The 23,459-nt window shown below is 42.6% G+C and overlaps 1 protein-coding gene across 1 annotated transcript in view; it reads right to left on the bottom strand.

Annotated features, from left to right (window-relative positions):
* The window catches only part of LOC136005124 (neuronal acetylcholine receptor subunit alpha-7-like), a 52,913-nt gene extending 30,625 nt beyond the window's left edge, over positions 1 to 22,288 (bottom strand). The window contains exons 1-2 of the mRNA XM_065662313.1: positions 22,210 to 22,288; positions 7,245 to 7,384 (exon numbers count right to left, since the gene is read on the bottom strand). Coding sequence (XP_065518385.1) covers positions 7,245 to 7,384; positions 22,210 to 22,288 — 219 coding nt within the window. The remainder of the gene's footprint in view (positions 1 to 7,244; positions 7,385 to 22,209) is intronic.
* Between the last annotated feature and the right edge of the window lie 1,171 nt (positions 22,289 to 23,459).

Raw genomic sequence — 23,459 nt, 5'->3', positions numbered from 1 at the left:
TGTTAGTAGGTTTTCCCTTGTCAGGCCAACACCTAAATAAAATGTATTATTCCCAGCCACATAATTACCGGGGTCATAGCACACGGACAAAAAACCTCAGAGCCCTTTCCAGTTCAGTAGTCACATCATATGGTAACATGTCAGCTGTGTAGCAAGGCACTTGTTAACAGGTGATTAGCAGGCATTATTAATCCTTGTCCTCTCAGAGCTACAGAACTGGGAGTTGAATCAGCCACTGATTTATTGGAAGATACTGGCCAGAAAAGTCCCCAGTTGAAAGGTTGCTCTCAGAAATCACCAAAGGCCATACGTGGCTACTTTGGTTAATGTCTTCTTCTTTTTTTTTTAACATTGTTTTTGTCTTTTTAATATAAGAATGGATGTCCTTGGAAAGTTTTTTTAGCAGAGGCATTGTCTCTGCACAGGATTTTGAATAAGAGTATCATAAGGAATTGATGAGGCTTTCAAATATTTGTGCACTCAATCTGCAACTGCAGCAGGCAGTCCTTCCTTTTGCTTGAAACAGCCATCTGCCCACAGTCTTCAGGAGCTTAACTAACTCAGCTTAAATGCAGTGTATGGTTGAAGTCCCACAACATCAGATAGCTTAATGAAAACCCAGGTTGCTTTGGCAACACTCAGTAAGCATCGCTGGACAGCCTTTATATCTAAGGGGTCTCATTAAAAAGTTGGAACAAATGTTGTCGTAGTAACATCAACTTTGAAGAGATACCTGAAGATTAGGTATGTCATCTCAATACCTGTAACAAAGAGGAGAGATACAGGGGGAGAGATACAAAAATACACTGGAATAACAAAGGATGAACAAACATCCACTGACACCTACTAAGCATTTCTTTGTCCATCAGGACTGAGATGCAGCAAGGCCAGTGTTGTCAAGTTAAGAAAGATACGGTTAAGAGCTCATAGCAGAACAGCCACACCATTCTCCTTTTGTCACCTTTTTGCTTTGGCCTTTTCTCTTATGAATGGTTGGAGGTGACATCTCGTGTTTTCCACCTAATGTTGAGCCACATTCCCATCTGTTGACACTGGCTTCTTTTTCACTGTGGGCAAGCAGCGCAATCTGCCTTTGGTCTTTGCACTGGGTAGCAGCGTGACACTGCTTGGTCCCACTGCCTCAAACAGCCCACCATGTTCTTCCCAAAAGAGCACTCTGAGTGGAATAGCATGGCTCCCTACCTGCTGTTTATAGCAGCCCTGTGCACGCTTGCTTTCATCGCAGGAGCTTTACATGTTGGAGGGTCTGGCCACTGACCATTCACACTGTTGCCCTTGCAAATGCCTGGAGTCAGCCACTTTCAGAAAACTGCAAAGGGCATAGCATTCAAACAGGGGCTGTGTGAGAACAGCCTGCAAACACAGGAATGTGAGCTCTGTTCCTCAGGAAACATAATGCATGGCCAACAAAGGCTTTGAAGGGTGTTCTTTGTGAGGGCCTTGGCTCCCTATATGTCAGAAACCATAATTTGCTTTGTTATGAATGTTAAATGAGAAGGCCTGGATGTAAAACCTGCGGCAGCACGAAGTACTGAATCTGCACATTCCCCAAAGGCAAGAGCAGGAAGAAGGAACATGGGAAGAAATGGGAGTTTCCTGCTGCCAGCCAGGGCATCTGAGGAAGCAGCTCTCCCACTCCCTAACACAACGGGTGACTGAGGGTCTGCCAAGCCTACAGATTTTTGCCTTACCTGCCTTCTTGCCCACATTTTCCAATTTACACTGCCACTATGGTGAAAAAAGGAAGACTTGTTCTTACACTGCATATGTCACACAACCTTCAACCAGGGCTTTGGGTACCTGTCTTAGGAAACTAGGGGTTTTCTTCCCTAGGTGCAGCTTCTCAGCCATCCCTTAAGATCAGTACTGCTGTGAAGTGTGTCATGTTACAGACTCCAGCACTGGTTTTAAGACTGTTGGACCTCAAGTCCTTCAACAAGGACCCAAAAGTTCCAGGAACACTCTTTTCCCACAGATTCTGGGGAGAATGAAGACACCAGCCATGTCTTACTGTTTCACAGATGCTTAAAATGGAAACCTAGAAGCTGGGTCAGAGTCCCCTGTATGGCTTCCTGGCATAGCATTGCTCTCTGCTTGGATGAACTGAGATACATACTTGGTTCCTGGGGGAAAGGATGTTATGTCACCATCCAAAAGCAGTCAGTCCTCCATTAAAATCCCAGGTCATCCACACATAGCATGTAGGTAGTTTGTATATTCTCCAGGGTGGATACCTCATCCTGAAATAGCATTCTATGTGTTTTGTGTGCAGTCAGCAGGTGTTTCAATAAGCAAAACTAGACATGAATTGTTATTCCAAGCTATTAATTATTCATTGACTTTTTCAGCATTTGAAGTCACAGGGAAAGCAGTAGAAGGAGGGCTGAGAAAAGTCCCAAATAGGCCAACCCTGAGAACTTATTAAAGACTCACATTCAGTCTAATTGCAAGGCTGCCTTTGCTTTTTGTTCCTGTATTTACACACTGCTGTGACCCCACAGGAAAGTAAATGGATGCAGGCCTGTTCAAAAACTCACATGAGTGCTTAAAGCCTGTGATCAGGGATGGAAAGGTTTTTACTGAGGATCTGAACTCACTGGCTCTCAGGACTTACACTCAGAGAACAGTGTTCAATCATAGAATCATAGAATGGTTTGGGTTAGAAATGACCTTAAGATGATCTAGTTCTAACCCCCCTGCCATGGACAGGGATGCTTCACACTGGACCATATCACCCAGGGCTCTGAACAGCCTGGCCTTGAACACTGCCAGGGATGGACTATCCACTTTTTTGAGCAACCTGTTCCAGTGCCTCACCACCCTCACAGTAAAGAACTGTAAAGAAAAGTGTTAAGATAGTAAGCTTCCAAACACTGGGAAAATAAAAAGTACTAGGTCCAGCACCACCCCAACAGCTTTGGTTTAACTGCTTTATTGCAATTGGTGGAGTTAGAAATATCACCATTTGCAGTGCCCCTGCCATATGCTAGCTTCCACAGTCCCCTGACAACAGCAAGGCATGGCCAGAAGTGTCTGATTTTGAGGACCCTGCTGCCTTTCCTGGATGGAGTTGTGGAAAATGTTTTCCATTTCAAGCAGCTGAACTTTTCTTCAAAGGATGACTTTCTTTACCTGCCACTGCTATTACATTCCTGAGTTTTCCTAAGTTCATCATGAAAATCTCACCTTAAATAAATTTTGCTCCTGTGCACCTTGGGGAACTGATGTAAAAGTACTAAAGATTCTTAAAAATCCTGGATGGATCAAATTAGTTGCCCAAGATTATGGAATATACATGATCTAAATTCACACATCTTCAAAGAGCATAGTACAGACTTTTCACCAGGCAGTCAGTAAATTGGTTAGTTATTATGAAATACCCAACTGGATGACCACCACTGAACACCTCAGAAGCAAACCAGCCATTCTTTTGTTAGAGCCAGAGCCACCGAGTACAGCTTGAGGAACCATGCTCAGAGAAAACTATTTTGCTGCTCCCTCAGTGAGGTCTCTCTGCTCTTTGACCTAAGTCAGGCAGAAGCCAATGAAAAAAAGCTGCAGTTTTAATTCAAGTAATTAAGACTTCATCATAATGCTTCATGCTGATGTGTCCATAAAGTAGTATTAGACGGGAAGCCATAATACCCATAATTAACTTCATTGTGCTATCAAACTCACTTGTCATGTTTAATTGGTTTAGTGAGACTGACATTTTCATAATGCCTGGCACTTAGAAGGCAGGCGAAATAATAGTTCATGGCTCCATTAAACCTGGTTTTCCCTTCTTCAAGCTCCTCCCATGCTAAAGAAGAAGCCAATTTATTTAATTTTTCTTCCCAGAGTTCAAAATTTAACACACTGTGTGAGTTTTATGACCAGGAGAGACAGCTTGGGTTTAACTTTAATGAATCTGTTGCTCTAGCAACCTTTCTGTAATTTTTCTGCCTGGGATTTTAACGACTCCTATTCATGATCATTAATTACTGATTTTCAGCTTTTACAGAATCATAGAATCACAGAATAGTTAGGGTTGGAAAAGACCTTAAGATCATCTGGTTCCAACCAGAGTGGTTTCACAGGTTGGTGGAGTTTAGCAAGGCTCTTCTCTATTTTGCAGTTCATGAAGCAAACCCACTTCGATGCAAGGAAGGCAGCTTCTTAAAGGAATTCAGACTGGACAGAGATTATATGAAGAAACTTACACTATGAAGGCTGTGTCAGACAGTAAGTACCACACCGCTGAGTGTTGCCTTCCTTCTGCCTTCTCACCTTCACCTTCTGGCATAGAGTCTACTGACAGGCAGCTTCGAGCTTTGTTGATTGTCTCTCAAATGGAGCAGTTTCTCCTGTTGTTTATTCCCCATGCTATGTGCATTTGCATAGAAACATTTAAGCTGCGCCCCAATGAAGCTGGCTTACTGGCTGGAGTTGCAGGAATTCCTTTGTGATGTTCTTCAGGTGTTCTCCTGCTGACCTGTAATCCCCCCTCCAGGCCCTGGGCATCTCTTGCTGGCACTGGCATCTATTTGGCAGGAACGGTGTGGATTGATGTTCCTCTCCCCTGGCAACTTTAAAGCCCTCTTCACCAGCTTGGCAATCTTATGACTGAAGATGCTCTTCGCCTTCTCTGACAAATGAACCCCATCACCCCATCAGTAGACTATTTCTCAAAGCAACTCCTATGGTCCAAGTAGCCAAACCCCACCCTGGCTGTGGCACCAGTCCCATAACCATTCATTGGTCTGCCAAATCTGAACAGTCCTTTCAAACCCCTTCCTTTTGACCAGAAGACTGATGAAAAACTATATGCACTCAAGAGTTTATGAGCCATTTCCTTCCCAGGGAGCATGGTGCCTGAAGTCCACTCAGCTTGAGACCTTTCCTAGTACCCTGCGCTATTATGGTAATGTAGCATGCTGGACACACAAGTTCCCCAAAAGAGGAGCTTTGCACTTTGTTCGTGCATACACCACTGCCAAGACTGTTGTGTTGTCTACCCCATTCTTCAAGTAAGAAGCAACTCTGCACAAGTTGCTTTGTACTGTGCCAAGCAGGGCAGCTGAGGAGGCATAGTCTACTCACCCCCAGCCTCCCACCTGAGTGCACAGAATGACAGCCTCTTGGTTTGCTTCATGGTGTGTCAGCTAATAGAGGTTACCTCTCCTTTGTACCTTGTCTGCTACTCTTTACTTCACTGTGGTTATAACAACCCTCCTTTTAAACAGACATTTTCTTCAGCAGCTGGAGCATTCAGATGCTTCAGTCTGTCCAGCCAGACATGGAGACTGAGGGGCTGTGTCCATGCTCACAGCCTGCTTCCTGGGACCCACAGGAAGGCAGGGTAGGGTAGGGTAGGGACCCATAAGATTAGTATTTTGTGGATTTTCAGGCTGCTTGATTTAGTCATTTATTGATGCCACAGTGACCTTTCTACTACAGGGACTCCCCTGCAAAGGATTTTCTGTCCCTCCCCAGAGAAGAGAAGTACCTTTTCACATCATGCAGGGTAAACACTTCAGGTGACTCTGGATGTTTTTTAAAACAACATGAGTTTAGTTTGCAATAACCATGAGCCTGAGACAAGTCATAATACTCTGAGCTGATTAAATTCTATCATCTGCAGTGTGTGCAGAGATTGAGGGAAGCAAAGCATTTTTTGTGCTATGAATGACCATTTAGATTACTTCTTTCCTACAGCAATCAAAAGGGAAGTCTGGAATTAAATTTGTTGCAATAGACATTGTCATAATGCAGATAAAGTGCTTAAAGAAGTGCTGATTTCCTGAATGGAGGGGTTACACACGTGAATGTGAAAAACAACTGAAAAAAGGTTTTATGTAACTTCTCCTGACTGACTGACTTTGAAAATGTACAGTCACAGCCCTAAAGCTAAAATCTCCCCTTTACCATCCCTAACCTTCAAATTACTGCAAGAAAATACCATCAGAAAAAGGACTGGAGCAAGATCTTTGGAGCTAAGATGTTTCTGCTAAACCTGCAACTGGCTGCTGAAATTTACTTGAAATTAGCTGGAGGATTTTTCTGCTCTTTTCTGGGAGCTGCTGCTGTGAATGAATGACTTCGGTTCAGAGTACTGATCTCCTCTCTCTTCCAGATCAATGCAGTTGCTAACATTTCAAAACAGAAAGCTGTTTGCCCTGCCTGAGTGGCTGCTGCCTGCCTCCAGGAGCACTACAACTGCCTCAACCTGCCGCTTGGACAGCACAATGCTAGGGGCTAGACTTCCATGGTCCTGCTTACCCATCCAGGGAGAGTACCTGCTGCACCACACATTTCCTGAAAGATTGAGAGAGCTTTAAACTATTTAAATATATAAGGCTTCAGTCAAATTGGTTGGCAAATGCACAAAAGTTTGCACATATAACTCTCTCTCTTTCTTGCGCCTTCCATGACAGTAATGGTGCATTGGAAAGCAGCCCACAATACTGATTATGGAAAGGGTAAGAGGAAAGAAGCACAAATGTGTTCAGTTGTTTGCTGTATTGACAGGATGGAGGTGGTAAAAATTATTCTCCTGGCTTAGTTTTTCCATGTAGATGACAGCAATTCTTTGTATCATAGTTTATCATACAGAATCCTCTTCATAATGATAAAGGGGATTTGGATTATTATGTTAAAATTTTCCATGGGTCAGATTGCCAATTCTGAGAGAGCATGTTGCAGTCAAGACAATTAGGTGGCTGTGCCTCCAGGTTTTGCTTTTATATATTTCTATCCTCATCTCAGGGAAGGCTCCTTCAACTACAGCACATGGTAAAGATATGAGAAGAGGCCAATGCCATTATAATGTCTAATGAAAAAGCATAAGTGCAATGAGGCTAGCTTTGAATACTGCACATGGTCTACAGTTACTGCATTTCACATCACTCTGAGGCGGATTCATCATTAATAATTTGTAGTAACACATGGCTTCTAATTTATTGAATTCTTCTTTCTCTTTAAAAAAAAAAAAAGGAAAAAACTACATAATTAATCTTCTTGCAGCTCATGTTGTATCAGAGATGGCTGTGCTTTTAGGAGGATATTTACTCCTCCAAAGTGTCAAAGCATGTACTCTAGCATTTAGGGAGGCTGCTTAGTTGAAGACAGTCTGCACTCAAATCTGATAGCCTGATTAAGATGAAAAGTACAGTCCCTACACAAGAGATCAGATTTGTTATGCTGTATGGGTGCCTTAGAGAATAGAACAGCAAGTAACTTACCACGTCAATTATCTGCAGCAAAGAAAGCTGGAGCTCCACTACAAGAGGTTGCGAGTCATTCACCACTGGTCTTTCAAGACGATTGTAGTTTCTCAGCAGTTCTCTGTACAAGCGCCTCTGGCTTTCACCCTGCTGAGAGACTAGGGGAAAAGAAAGAAGGCATCTATCATATGGGCTTGTCACACTGTCCATACTGCTTGTCTGTTTTGTTGAAAAACCCGTCTTTGTAAGTCTGTAATTTGAAAGAAGTTCCCCCCAAAATCCCCAGAATTCTGCACATGGGTTTGACAGACACAGCTTTTCTGAATACGTGACTGAGGACCTCTTATAAAAAATAAATTATTAAAACTCAGAAAATACTGATCAGCCTCTGGGGCTCTGAGTAAATGTCCCTCTTCTTTGGTGCCCCTCCTGCTGATGATCAGTGATGTGGCTCCAAAACCACCAGCCAGCTTCCCAGAAGGCAGTCAGAGCTCTTTTACTGGCTTGTCCTTATTTCCTAGAGCTGGTATTACTTGGACATGTTGTGCATTTATGCAGCATGAGTAACATGTATTCTTATTTCTTGGAGCTGATACATCACACCCTTTGTTGAAGGTTACAGTATTTGACAGGTATGTATAATGATACCGAATTTCTGGTGTTACATGCTTAACTCAGTTTTCATTGGGAACAGCCTCAACACAGAAGCTGTCATGCAAAAACATGAGCATGATAAAGACTAGCAGAATTTCAGTCTATGCTTAAATTGCAAGATGCTCCTGTTCCCCAGCTTTGGGGTGGGTATGGAGAGCATCCATCTAACCTGCATGGCCAGGTTTTCTTGCCACAACAACCATGGATGGGGCACGACAGAAGGGAGAGCTTGGGTCTCTTTCCACAGAAAGGTGAGCACTTTGCTGGGAGACACTACCCAAGAACTTGGGTCCCCCAGAACAGTGTAGGTGCTGGTGCTGTGGCCAGCGGCAGCCTGAGCCCTACCAAAGAGCTGCATCTAACAGAGTGAGGGCTCATGGGCTGCAGGTTCCCTGAGGCCAAACCAGTCCTGTCAGCATGAATGCGTATTCCCTGAACTGTAGAAATCCAATCCCTGGCAGGGAATCTGCACTCTAAATTATTATTACTTTGGACTGAAGAATTTTTTATCCACCACAGCTCCTGGTCTCTCTGTGTGACTATTTTTAACTCTTAAGCAGAGCTCTGCACATTGAGACCGGGACCTCACTCGCAGTGGTTATGATGAATACCTTTTTGACAATGCAAACAAACCGTAACTATCAGTTTGGCCTTCCCCAGACTCTTCCTCCAGTCTTCCTCTGACTCTCTGCTCAGCGACCCTTGCAAGCCTGAAACAAGGTGTTTTCCAGCACTGCATACATGCCTTTCAAAGCTAATGATAAATTTAGTTTATAAGCAGTTTGTAAGTCTGCTTAATTTGTGTTCTCCTCGGTTTTCCTGATATTAAAGGGAGCTTTGTAGCTTTCCAGTATGTCAGTACCTGGTGAACAAGGAGAAAAAGTATTTTTGACTATTTTGGTGAGTTACACCAACACATCATCTTCACTGGCCCTTTCTGCTCTTGTGTAATACATGATCATGGGGATCCAGAGGAGCAGATGGTGTAAGCACTGCTTCAATAGCCCTTGCTGACATGTCAGTATTGTATGCTATGTTTTCACCACTGGCAAAGACAAGCTCTGGCCACAGTATCTCTCCCTCACCAGCTTAAGTAAGCTTCCCTGCAGCGATTTAAGTGCTCTGTGTTGGCATTAGTACTTGCTTTCTAGTGTCTCAGTACATCCTAACTCCCTTGCAAGACCTTCCTGTGGAAATTACATCAGCGAAAATCACAACACCTTGTTCTGTGGAAAGAGGTTCTGAGCTTTGGTCAAATTTGCTGTCCTTTCACCCACCTGCCGATCTCACCACGCTCCCAACACCACCCTCATGTTGCTCTGCTTTAGGGAAGAAATTACCATCTGCACTATTGCGCTCAAGTACTTACATAATATTTGCCTTTAACCTTCCTTTTAAACTGGCTGCTTCAGCTTTTAGAAGGGAAAAGTGCCCTTCACCAGTCTCTGGAAGTCAGCTGGGCTGCTAGAGTGCCCTGGTATCATTGCTGTCATGGTGCATTAAAGCAGTCCTGCCAAGGGAGTTCTGACTTGGAAAGATCTGACCATAACCCTTTGCTGTGTGGTTCAGAAAGCTTAGTACTGTGTGCTCCAACTGTGCTGAAGCCAGGCTTCTTTCCCTGTTAAACTTCATGAGTTGAAATAGCCCAGTAAAGCAATTTTGCACCTGGTTTTCTACACTTCAGCTCTCCCCTCTGCAATGTGATCCTATTCCTTTGTGACCTCTTATATCCCAAATTGTTAACACAACCTTAGCTGACCTATTCTTAGACGTCTGACTTGACATTAGTGACCACATGTTTGTGTGCTGCATCATTTTGCTTTAAAAATTACATAGATTCCAAAGCAGTAGAGCTTTCGGGTGTCCTGGAAAATAGCTATGGCAGCTGTTGGTGCCACATAGACCTGGCCAGTGTTATCACACTGCCATCTCTCTGTTATAGCTGTGCTGGAGAAGGAACTGAGGTGGGTCACAAGTCAGACTTGTGTTTTCATCAACTTTTTCTTTAAATTGCAGTCTTCAAATACTTAAGGCTTCATACTCCAGAGAGTTTTCTGTTTTTTTCCCCTCTAACCCTTGTGCTAATGCATTGTGACATTACATCTTTGTGTGTTAAATGGAGTGCTTGCCAGTGATGGGGAAGCCTGGATCTCTCAGGAGTAGTGATAGAATAAGCTTCACCACTGCTTACCCCTCAGTCACAGAAATCTAACTAAAAGCTATGGCACTATTTCATCTTTTAAACTAGGCTATAAGCTGGACATCAATATTTAAGGTTGCCAGGTCAGTCTCCCAAAAGGAATGCCAGACTTACTTGCCTATGTATGTTACAGGAAGTAACTGGCAAAGTACAAGCAACTGGCAAAGGGCAGGATGACTTCTGGATTAAGTATCTTTAAACTATAGATACCCCCCATCCCACTGCATCAGGCAGTGTCCCCCTTGTTTCTGAATTATCTTTGAATACCGCAAATCTATAAGTAGGAAAAAGAAATCAAAAAAAAAGAGAGAAAAATAAATAAATAGTATAAAAATAGAAATAAATAGGAGAAGGAAAGGAAGAAGGATAACAAGAGAAAGGGGAAAAGGAAGGGAAAAAAGGACACTGACTAGAGCTATCAAGGCCCTTCCTCACTCCTTGTGTACTGGATATGGTTTCAGTGGTTGCACTGGTTTATTCCTTTACAATTTTACTTTGCGTGTTGAGGAGACATAGAGCCCTAGGCATATTGCTGTGGGTTGACAACGAACCTCTTCCATGTTCTCTGTCCAGGTGGGATCCTCTGGGCATGGATTGCCTGTTCCATGTTTGAGTGTCATCCTATCGTCCTCACCAGTAATACTGGTGCCATCATAATACTTCTTATTTCTTCTGTGGATTTAGGTTCAGAACTGGGGAAGTGTTTGCTGGGGCTGGAGGCTATTCAGCATTGTCTGGTAGGAATGAATGGCTATCAGAATTGCAGCTAGCTCTGGCCAGACTAATTATATGCTACCCCAAGGAAGGCCAGGTGCTCCTGCCTTTCCTAGGAGTTGTGCTGTCATGTCTGGTCTTGGCTGGTTGATGCTTGTGCTCTGTTTTGCATGCAGAGTTCCCTAAGCTACAAGGCAAGATTCCAGTTCTTGCCAGTTCCCCAGGTTTCCTCCAAAAGTTGTCAGCATCCTGGACTGAATGTGTGGGCCACATTCTGGCCTGCTGTGCACAGTAAAGAATAATATTGAAATATTAACAAGAGAGTAGGTAGAAAAATATGGATTTCCATGAGGTTTTCAGCCAATACCTGTATTTATGTATCATTCTGGGACAGGTTGCCCAGAGAGGTGGTGAATGCCCCATCACTGGCAGTGTTCAAGGCCAGGCTGGACAGAGCCTTGGGCAATGTGGTCTAGTGTGAGGCATCCCTGCTCATGGCAGGGGGGTCGGAACTAGATGATATTATGGTACTTTCCAACCCTAACCATTCTATGATTATATGATTCTATGATTCCACCACTGGTTCATAGAGTTCCCTAGTTTTATTTCCATAATCTTTGAACATTTTGTTTGGCCAGCTGCTAGCTGAATATTTTCTAGCTGTTGCTTTATTCATACAAGGTTATGGAAGTTACTAGGACCAAGGGATCGAATAAGGAATGGTTTCAGACCATTCTTCCCATATTACTGTATATTCACACATACACATGATAACACGTCTCCGAATTACAAAACATGCCCTTTTTTCAAATTTCCCTTCTCAAAAACAGTTCCTAGAACTGTTTGCATATTACAAACTTTTTGCAGATTAAGTTAAAATCAACAGTAATCAACAGCATATTCCTGGTCCATCACATTATTGCTTTTAAATATGTGTTTTCCCTGATACTTCATGGAAGGTCCTAAACTGCAGCAATACTGTGGTTGTGGTATTTACTCACGCTTTCTGCAGGTATTTCAGAACATGTATGTAACTATTTTTTCTCTCTGTATTATTATTTTGCCACATTCCCAGGAGCTGGTTTATTTGCTTGTCTTACTGTTTCCTAAAATAAATTAAGTGGAGTTCGGGCATTTTTTAAAAAACAGTGTCACTATACTGCGAAGTATTGTTATATTTTGGTGTGTACAATCTTGTTATAACTGGAACATTCAGAGAGCAAAAAGCCGTTACAACAACCGATAGTTATTAGAGCTAAAACTTTGAACTTTTTAGCATTTTCCTAACAACCCAACCTAACAGCTCTTCTGTCATAGCTCCTCTTTGATTATTTGTTTTCTTTTTAGTTTATCACTGTCCTTTTACAGAGATTTTTAGCAATTTCTTTGGTAATGCAAATAGAATCATCACAGGAAAACGCACAGACACTATATGCAATTATGAATTATGGGGGAAGTAACAGAAGTAGTATCAGAAAAAAAAGCAGCTTGCTTCAAAGGCAACTTCATCAGCATAAAGAATTGGAACAGCACCTTCAAAAATGTGGCATGTTCCAGTGCTTTGGTAGCTATAAAAACACCCACCTTATTTTGTATATTTTGCAGATTTCTGAGAATGTAAAGCATGTCACTGCCATATGTCACTTAATCTGCAGAGACACAGATGTGTCCCATCTGCTTTTGTTCTTATGTGCTGCTTTGCTGCTTTTATCTGTGGCTGCAAAAGCATTATGTCTTTCAATGTCCTTTAATTTAAAATTCATGCCATCACACCTTCTGGGAAGAGTACCCACATAAGAAATAATAGAATCACATCAGCTACCTCAGTCCTGTGTGTGTTTGTGTGTTGTGTATATGAATACCTCCCTCATCTAAAACCTCTTTTTAATCTACTTCCCTTCTGGGTAATCTTTGACTCTAATCTTTGGCTCTTGCTATGCAGATTGTTTCTGCAACTTACACACAAAACTCAGACAGCCAGAGGAATGTGTGAAATGCCATGTTTTCCTAGGCAAAAAGGACCTAATCTTCCTGATATTGGCCATTTCTGTTCTTTCACAGAAGATAAAGAGCTCCCAGCAGAGACTGGTATTAAAGGGTATGCTAGGAAAGGTTTCATCTCAAAGACTTTAGGCATATGACGATATGCTAAAAAGAGAATATAGGCCATCACATAATGAAAGGCTGGGATTATATTTTTGGTCCTGCTGGCATGGTGCAGATGTTTTAAAGGCTGTGGTATGTGTGCAAGGTGAAGAAACACATGTTAAGATATTAACAGTGGGATACCTCTCAAATGTGTGATAGTTATCTGAACTGTGTTATTGCTCCAAGTCAGAAACATAAGTGGCCAGAGGCAGAAAGGGAAAAAAAAACACCTGTATTTTTAGTGTAATGGTAGTTTACATTAGCTCCATGCAATATAACTGAATTACTATAATACCAGATGTGGAGTGAGCACAGGAGAAAGGAGTTGGAACAGTGGTGAAAAGAAGGATGCCCCCTTGCTAGACATGTTAAAAAAAGCTGTGTTTGCCTGAAGGTGACTCTTGTCAGTCCTCAGATTTGTGAGGAGAAGCAGTAATGGAAGCCAATGGAAAGAAACAAAATCATATGACAAAAGTGAGATACCAGTGATGTGGTCATCGGTGTATCGGAGGAGGCTTTTGGACTTTCCACTCCCACTAGCTTGCAGAGTAGCTTGTCACATCTCTTCACATGTTTCAGCACCTAAACCAGTAAACCAAGGGAAAACCCTTCTTCGGAAAGCCCTTCTTGGGAAAGCACTATGGACTCCACTAACCAAGTGCTGTCAATGATGCAATCTGTACAGCATGCACAGCATTCACAGATGGCTCTGAAAAGAGTCACAGCGAACTTGCACCTTCCCATCAAAAGCCCATTCAGCACCATGCCAAGCACATGTGGGGAGCTCAGATTTGGGAAAGCCATATGTGAAGAGAAAGGTGTAATAATGATTTCAGTGAAAACAGATAAGCAAGTCTTGTTCGGGCTGAGAAGACAATAGATAGGAAGAGGTTTTTCTCCCTAAACTCTGTGCAAATAATAATAAAGTCTGCCATGAATTTTTCAGTTTACTGTGCAACACAGCTCTTCAGGCTCCACTTCCCCTACTGAAAATATCAGATATATAATTACAAAGAAGCCCACATCAGGGTCAGCAGGACCCTGAAGGAAGAGGTAAACATGTTAACCTCCCAGGAAGAGAAAGGTAAGTAGTTGCCTAGGTAAGTAGTTCTGTCCCCAACACATGAAGAGAGCAAAGACTAAAAAACCCACAAAATCAGTTCTCCTAAGCACTATTCACAGATGTGATATTACTAGACATGGAAAGTTTGTTCCTTTTTTCATAGTTCAGAGGTGAGGGAAGCCTCAAAAGCGTTGCTTCAGTGTGCTGTTACCAAAGCAGTGGGGATACCGTTTAACTTCTCTGGGCCATGCAGAGCACAGGTTGAAGTGGAACTGTTACACAGTGGAACTGTGCAAATGAACCATCCAGTATGCTCAAAGATACTGTAGTGCTTCTTTCTCCTTCTCCTTCTGCACTGCTGGTCAGTGGCAATGGTTATGATCCCAGAAATGGCTAACTTCCCAAACAACAAACTTCTGCCTTGCCAGCCTACCAGCTGTAATTGCATAGCAATACTAAGCAACAAAAGTGTCAACGATGAAATAGGCTAGGCTAGTGATGGCTCCTCCTGTCTTTTTCACATATTGCTCAAGCCTCATCTGTTGCCTGTGAGCAAAATGAGAGCTGCACTGGCAGCAAGGCTCAGGCAAGGCACAAATGTATAAGCATGTTCTGATTCATGAAGTTTACAGCTATTTGGTTGTTCGTTTTTTTTTTTCCCAGACTTTGAATGTCACAAGGTCTCAGTAACAACTGAGCGTTGGTTAGCCTTAATCTGTCTGGTTTTAGCCTGCTAAAAGCATTCTGAATGCTAATCTTTTTCTCAGGTACAGCGCTTGAACCCTGGGTTTGTTGGGATCAGTGGGGATACGAAATACATGGCTCTCCTTGCTGCTCCCTGCCAGCCAAACCTGCACTGGCTGAATCACTGATCCTGACTAAGAGCAGAGATGAACTACACGATGTACTTCTAGATAATGATGACCTGGGGAGCCTGATTTTGTCTTAACTATACTCTGTTGATTTGAAGCTTTGGAAACTTCTATCTAATGCTCCTGAATTATGTCAATGCAAACAAAACTAAATTAAAACAAAACTGGAGTCCAGGTGGAGTGTGATTGTCATCTTGTGATACAGAACAATGCCTGCAGATGCAGGGTGCTCGGTCTCTCAGAGACCAAAAGTAGCCTTAAAAGCAGGAAGTGATCCAGTGCTGTCTGGTCTGCCCTCTGGTGCTCCTCAGCATCCAGACTTCCTGAGTCTGATAGAGCATTTTGACCCAAAAAGGGGAAACTATTTTCCCACTTGGGAAAAGGTCTTCTATGGAGAAAGATGTCTCCTCTCCTCACCCACAAATCTGTTCCCATTTGGTTTATCCTTTCTCTGTCATCCTGCCCTCTCCTTGTCATTGTCAGGCAACACATAAGATCTGACCATGGCAGGGGTGCTGAAATGCTTGGGCTGAGACACCAATCCAACAAATTTCAGTTACAAAGTGAATGGAAACTGGGGACCATAAATATCTTTGGAGACTACATTAGAAGGCTTAGACTGAATGAAACACTGCTGCAGACAGCATCCTGCAGAATAGCTGTTTGTCTACATTAGAAAGGCAAGTTTTTTGCTTAGAGCTTTTGAAGCTGTCCAGCTGCCTTTTACAAACTGTGCCTGAAGCCTGAACAAGAACAGTTCCAATTCAAAGTTGCTGCCTACTTGCAACTTTAAACATTGACAACTGTAAACCATCTAACAACTATGTAATTAAATTTTTTATCTCATCTTCTTATTGTTACAGCTGCCTAAACTAGATTTCAGTTTGCTTATGACTTTTCTAAAATGACACAATAGTCAAAGAAATTTACTCCGTCATTTGTTATGACCTGCTCTGCCACTTTGCAGACTCAAGATAAGGAAATTCTTGAAAAAGAGCACAAGATGGCTAAGAATTTCAGAATGTATTTTCTGCATCATTATACAACCTCCTACTTTTGGGTTGTTTTTTTCTTTTTCCCAGACCTACTGACTCAGAGGTGATGAAAACACTAAGCAGCAGCATCCTGTACAGCCAGCCTATATTCATGCAGTGTCATCAGTGAGACACAATGCATGACACACAGTTAGCTTCATGCCAAATAAAGCCTCCCCAGGACAGCACAGGACATACAGTAACCATGCTGTTAACAGTGAGTCAAGTGGAGGCCACCAACAATCAGCTGCTAGAACTCAGCATGTCCGATGAGAAATGGAGACAGGCCTTAAATCAGCTTGGGGTGAGAAAGCAAGGGGGTGTTCTGGCTGCCTTCCGCTGCCAGGAGGAAGGGCTCTGTGATGAAGGAGCCAGACTCTTCTGGGACCTGCACTAATCAGATTAGTGTATCTGCACTACAGCATTAATCAGATACAAGTTGCATCATGGGGCATTGCCAGGGTATCAGGGGATCTTTTATTTCTCTGAAGAGAGGGGAGACTGCTTCCCCTGGAGTCCTTCCCAGCTTGACTTCTTAGCAAGCAGCCTAATAAAGCTGTCCCTGCTCTGAGAACAGGGGTTGGACTATGCAACTTCTAGAGGTCCTTTCCAGCCAAACCATGCTACTAGTATATGAATCTGTATAGACAAGATTCTCTTCCACCTCAGGTGCCACAGACATATCTTTTCCAATTTACAACTTAATATTCACACTTGGCATGGTGGAGATGTAAGTGACCAGAGATTCTTTTCCATGTAGTCACAGCTGAACTTCAAGGAACACAGTGTACAGTCTTCTCAGCCCAATCTGCAAACTGACTTTAGGCTGTTTGAGCCCTCAATGTGAAATTATTATCTCCTCAAGCGTGCCCCTTCTCTTTAAATCCTTTGTCTGTCCAAATCTGTGTTGCATTAAGTACAGAAATGAGGACTGCGGATTTCTCTGCAACACTCTGGGATTCAGTAAGTACTGAAGACATCCATTTCTGGAAGGTGGCAAGGATTGCAGACATCTGCTTCAGCGCTCTAGTAACCACAGCTTCTCTAACTGAGCAAAGCTAATTGATAGCAAGGCAGGACAGGCCACCTGCACATCACTGTTGACATGCGTAAGTACTTATGCTGACTACAAATTCTCTTATTTGCAATTTACTGACTTAATTGCAAGCCCCAGGTGGGAAGACTGTTATTTCCAAACACATCATCTGGTTCTGGTCTTAGCCTTGTTATCGGCTGCTTTGCTCAATGCAGAAAGGACTTGATAAGCAAACCTCTTTCTACAAGCCGTATTTGTTCAGAAGTGTGTCCCAAACCAGCAACAAACTCCTGTATACCTTTTTCATTCCCATGGATCCTGCTGATTGCCAGTGCTAGCCCTACCTGTCTCAGGCAGATGTGCTCTCTTCCTTAATTAGATTATGCAGAATCTCTAGATAGTAGGCATCCTTGAATGACCAAGCCAGGAGTGATGAGGAGTTTGATCTACTTTAATCTACCCTAGAGCTAGAGAGATTTTTTATCTCGCTCTTTGCTTGTCATATACAAATGAAATTCTGCACTAACCATTTGTTTAGGATGTAAAAAGAAACTGATTGGTATTTAAGTACACACATTCCCTTGAAAATCGTGTTCAGATGGCAGTATTTTGTGTTTTGTGACTGAAGTAACCCATTCTGAAAAGAGTTATTTCATCATACAGGTGTGAAAGGGATGCTACTGCCCACTGTTCTCACTATACAACACAGACATAAAATACTTCTTTCACTGCTTGGAAAAATTCACAATTGCTGACAAAATACTCCAATATGATATCAAACCACCACTAACTCATTTGCTCCTCCACATGTCTTAGGAGAATAAACCAGAGGGAGAAAAAAAGTCTGAGTTGTCTTTACAACACGAATCCTGTGCCTGGAATGGGAACTTCTGCTCTGAGACCATCAGAAGGCACCCTGGACTGGAGTAAGGCAGGGGGTTCCAACATAACATCATACACTGGAGCGTTCCAACATTCCAACTTACCATTTCAATGTTCCAACATACCAACTGGCATTATCCCGAGGACCAGATGGATACTACTTTTACATGCACTGTATCTGCTTCTGCATCCCTCCCTGCTTGCATCATGCTGTACCAACAGATGCATATAACAATAGGTGCTGGTGATGTCAGGGCCCAAGTACTTTTTCTGGACCTTCCCACTTTTTCTAGTGAGATCTGAGGAGAGTTAACACAAGAAGATTTAGCTGGATTACTATCAGCAAATGTGCATGGAAATACCTCCAACTATCCTGGAGCCTGGCACCTTCTCACAAGCTTGGGCCAGCTCCACATTTGCAGCTGTGCCTATGATAATACAGATCAGCCTTAGAGCTGTGCCAGTGCATGCACATGGACTATTAGTGACTGAACATGAAGTCTGGTACATTGAACTGAAAAGTCAGTCTCAGGAGGCTACCATGTACAGCAAGTTACCTTAGCAGACAGTAGTTCACAGTAAATAAGAGATTAGCCTAGGACTCTACCTGCCTGTCTCAAATGTGTTGACACAGGTATTTGCACTTATGTTCTTGATCACAGAGCAAACTGACACCTCAAAACAGGCACGTACTATGACAATTACATTAAATTCCATCTGACCCCCTGCATACCTGGTGCCTTAGCGCACTCTCAGCATCCAGAGTGATGAGACTCTCGTGTCTCTGCTCCCAGTTATTATAATAATGGCAGAGATCTGGCAGTAATTTTCCATCTCTGCAAGATGCTTGTGTGGCATCTTTTTAGCCAATCTAGAAGAAAATACCTACTTATACAAGCAAAGGTCTTCCCCATATCTTTTCTATTTTAAACTTGATTCAGCTGCATTGTTATCTTTGAAAATCAGCGGGGTGATACAACTCAAAGCATTAACATAGAAAATGTGAGGAACTAAGGTGAATGCAGCCTTTAGACCTCAAATTAAGCGTACTAAAGATTTTAAGTGACCTAACTTAAACGCCTGGTTCTAGTCTGGTGACACTTCGGAGATCTAATGGTGGAGTTCCTTCACCAACCACCCAAATTACCATTGACACAACATTGTACTGTATTAAGGCACAGGACTTCTCACAGCTGTTCCGCAGTATCCCTTTGGAGTAAACCAGTTTGATTAACATAGCTCACTGTAATTTCATCAGTCCTACCCACATGAGGCCTTAAGTTTAAATTCCATATAAAGGTGTTTAAGAACCAACCTTGGTTCTTCCTGCTACACAGATCTCTAAACTCACGTCACCTCAGAATAATTAGCTCACATTAGAGAAACTGTAGCTTGGCAGCAGAATCTGGCCTTTTGAGACTTTCTTGACAGTGCTACTGCTGCTGTAGAAACAGCACCTGCTTGCATAGAAGTGAACCAAGAACACTGTCTTCGTGAGGATTTGCTCCTAGAGATCACCAGTTGTGTTCTGATATGGTCACTAGAGCTCACCTAAATCAGCAAAGCTGTGAGAAACATGAAATGAGTGTAGCACGGGAATTAAACTCTAGTTTATGAGTGAGCCAAATAAAAACTGCTTTGTACCAGCTGGGTACACCAAGTAAGGCTGAGTAACTGACTGCAGAGGAGTGGCTCTCTCCTCAATTTGCCTTTGCCTTTGTTGGGTTTTTCAGAGCCACATGGCCATAGTCTGACCCTGATGTCAGGCTGCACAGAGCAAAGAACCTAAGTCTGACTCTACTCTGCGTGACATGTGTGGCACTTTAGTGGCCTTGCTTGAAAGAAAATAAGCCCAGCTCTCAGACATAAAAGCCCAGTAACTAGAATGCATGGGTTGATTTGAGACCAGAAAAGTGAACCTTTAACTTCCCTGGATGTTCAAACCCAGGAGATGCCTGTGCACTGAGCTCCTCAGAGAGGCTTAGGTGGTCAATGGGACATGTTTCTCAGGAGAACTCCCCTACAGGGTCATCTGCTCCCTGGATCCAAGACTGCACTATGCTGAGAAAAAGGAGCAGGAGTGGGTCTAACCCCTACCTTCCAATCTCTCCCTGGAGCAGGTTTTTCAAGTCACTCCACCTGAGGTTGTTATGTAGCTGCTGGGACTCACAGGGTTCTTCAATTCTTTGGAAGTTCCTTCAAGGATTGCACCTGGCCTAGAAGGGATGTCTGGCTCTGAGAGATTTCATCTGGAATCCAGGGAGGCTGAAAGACAGTTTCCTGATTTTCCCTAAGATCCATGTCCCAGGAAAGCATCACTAGCACCAGGATCTTCAGGAAGGAGGGCTGCAATGACCTAACATTAACTAAATGTGTAGCAGGGCTCCTAGCAGTAGCGCAAGCAGAGTGCAGTGAAAGCAGAAAGCTGTGGAAAGGACTGAAAGAAATTACCATGATTTGGTTTAGTTTGTTTTTTGCCTAGTCCTTGTCACAATTCTCTGTCAAACAGCCCTGAAGAAATTTTCAATGAGAAATTGTTTCAGTTAAGAAATTATCAATTCTGTTGAAACAACTCAGCACTATGTGAGAGTGACGTTAGTTATGATGGACTTTCTGTACTTCTATGTGGGTTCTCTGAGAAATCCTGGGAGAGTTCATTTGGAGTTTACTGTTAAAAGCTTACTGGTATCTGCTACCAATAACAACCTAAGATCATCTTGACTTTTTCCTCTTCTGCTCCAACTGAACAACTCCTAAGGATTTTATACTTTATTTTGTTTTAATTTTTTTCCCTTCTCTTTAAAAAGAAAAAAACCCCAACAAACTATCCAAAAAGAAGAGGTCAGATACAGACCACCTTAATCAGAGGTTCATTTCCTTCTGCTTCAGCAGTTGCCTATAAAATTGCATACTTGTAAACTGCTGGTAAAAGCACCTAACAACAACAACAACAAAATCCTCTGAACTATTTGTAAAAGCACTTTATGTCTTCATGTGCTTCTCAGAGAAACTAAGCTTTCCCCCTGACGATTTAACAATTAGCCAGTATTTAAAAGGCGCTATTCACATGATAGACAAATGCTCAAATGGGACCTCATACAAAGTGAATTATATCACAACTAGCTGCTACCACCTGCCTGTTAGTTCAGCTCCTGAAGTAGCACAGAGACACCTTTCAAAGATAGCAAGGTCCTTAATTTTGCAAGGTAGGGAAAAAATTTTCTGGAATACCATTGCTACATTAGGCAGCTGAAATGCAGAGCTGTAATAAGGAAATACATGGATGTTTTGCAGATTCAGATAAACTAATAAGGAATTATCTGCATGCATGAATAGTCCAATGCAACATCACATACAGGTAACTTTACCATGCTCCTGTCTTTCTGACATATGTGGACTGCTTTCTCTGCTTTAAAAAGACAATCCTTTTTTCTCTATGCATAAATTGTGAGTATTAGGACATGGTCCCTCACACCTGGAATACTCAGTCTGAGAAATTACAGTTGTTGAAGACATATCTGTTTCAGCTGTGGGGAGGAATAAAAGCACATTTTGTGCAGAATCCTGAACATCTTTCAGGATTGTGGCAATTTCACCTCCCCTTCTCATTTTAAAGTTCTTTATTGTCAGCTTTGCAATCCTCCATGTTTCAGAAGAATCACACAGTTCCTACATTTGTTTCTAACATGGTGAGACTTCAGAAGATAGCTTGGTCACAGGTGACACAGAAGTCCATTATTATTTTTACTAGATGTTTCCAACTTATACCTATCACTGCCTGGAAAGATTGTTATTAAACACGCTAAAAGCTGGAAGAGAAAAACAAACCAGAAATAGTAAATTTATGAATTTATGCACAAATTTATTTATTTATGTATAAGTCTTTCCAAATGATACACAGAAAGTAAACAGGTAAAAATTTTCATCAGATTATTTTCCTCTGTAGAACAACACTATTTCATGCTCAGACTTACAGGATTCTCACAGCCATCCTGTAAAGCCTGGAAATATAGTTTCCCATTTCCCCCAAAAAACTGACAGGTTCAATTTTAAAGGAGAGCAAGAACATACTCCTTTTGAAACACAATCATTTTAATTCATTCTTGAAAGTGAAAACTAGTTACTTTTAATTTCAAAAAATGCCCACACCTTATCCTTTCTTAAAAGAAGGTGCCCAGCACTGGTAATAAAACTCACTGGAACCAGCACTGGACTTTAACAAGGTTAAAACTAGAAGCAGATACAAGTCTTCCTGAAAGTAGTGGGATGTGAAGTTTAATAATAATAAATGAAAAAAAAAAAAAGAAAAAATATTAAATAAACAAACCAAACAAAAATTACAAAACAAAACTAAATTTGGACAATCACAGATGAGCTTACCTTTAAAGAAAGACAGGAACAAGGATGCCCAGAGACATAGTCCAGAATAAACAAATCCCAAGCACTTTTCTGTGAGCATTGTCAAAATAGGCTGGCTATCCTTCCTGAGCAGAAGATGAAGAGAGGATGAAGTCTTGGAGACAGCCTGCAATGACTGATGTATTTGGCAATTACAGTAATAAGGCATCAAACCAGCTTCCCACCAGGAGAGAGAAGTACATTTGCTTGTGTGCTTCTACAGTCCCTAGGAGCCAAATCAGCTCAGTCCTCGGTCATTAAATTCAAACACAAAGGGGCTTGTTACTTTACTTGGGACTCACATTCCAGGCACTCTGAGTCTTTTCTTGGACAGAAGCAAAAGCTAGTGATCCACACACACAGCTGTGTGCGTACTGCAAGAAGGGGGAGCGTGCTGCCTGGCAGATGCTTTCCACATCCCCTCAGATTCTACCTAACTCGAGAGAGCACGTCTGCAGTGCTTCCACTGCTTGCACTCGAGTGCCTCTAGAGCTGCTTCCCAGCAAAATGAGTATGTGTCCCTCTCTGTTCTCTCTCAGCTGCCTGTGCAACTTCAACACCTGTGGCACAGTCCCTCTGCCATGCTCCTACCATTTCTACGAGCAGAGACAGCTGAGGAGATTCAATAATGCAGAAACTGGAAAAGGTGAAACTAGATATTCTGATGTCCTTTTTGATGCAACCCTTCTGCAACCAGTAACCTTTCTGAGGTTAGTTGTTAGACAATTGTTGTAGGTCCCTTCAAACAGAACTATTCTATTCTGATCTGGTTTGTTCTGCTCTGTCCTGTTTGATTCTATTCTGTTCTGATCTGTCCATTGCTATGACCTCCCATGGAAGGTCAAAGGCAGAGTCTGACTCATTCTCAGGAATTTCTCCCATCATTCTCCCCTAAGCAAGGGAGACAGAGGTGATCCCCTCTGCTCAGCATCCATCAGGCTTCATCTTGGTCCTCTGTCCTGACTGCAGTCCCACACAGGAGACATGCTAAAAAAGCAGGGGAGAAGCAATGGCAGTTGCAAGGCTGGAACTGGAGGAGCAGAAAGCAAACCTGTGTGTGTGAGCAACAGCACAGTCATCCTGCTGGGCTCGTGCAGGGCCCCTTTGCTCTGACCTGAGCGCCATGGGTCTGGCCTGGCTTGCTCAGGGCCTCTTTGTCTGTCTGAATGCCTTGCCAGGCCCCGCGGCAGCCAGAGCAGGGCAAACAGGAGCTGCCTGAGTAGAGGGCTAGG

Source organism: Lathamus discolor, chromosome Z (genome assembly GCF_037157495.1).
Source record: "Lathamus discolor isolate bLatDis1 chromosome Z, bLatDis1.hap1, whole genome shotgun sequence".
NCBI lineage: Eukaryota > Metazoa > Chordata > Aves > Psittaciformes > Psittacidae > Lathamus > Lathamus discolor.
The sequence above is the reverse complement of the archived record's forward strand: the minus strand, read 5'-3'. Positions and strand labels throughout refer to the sequence as shown.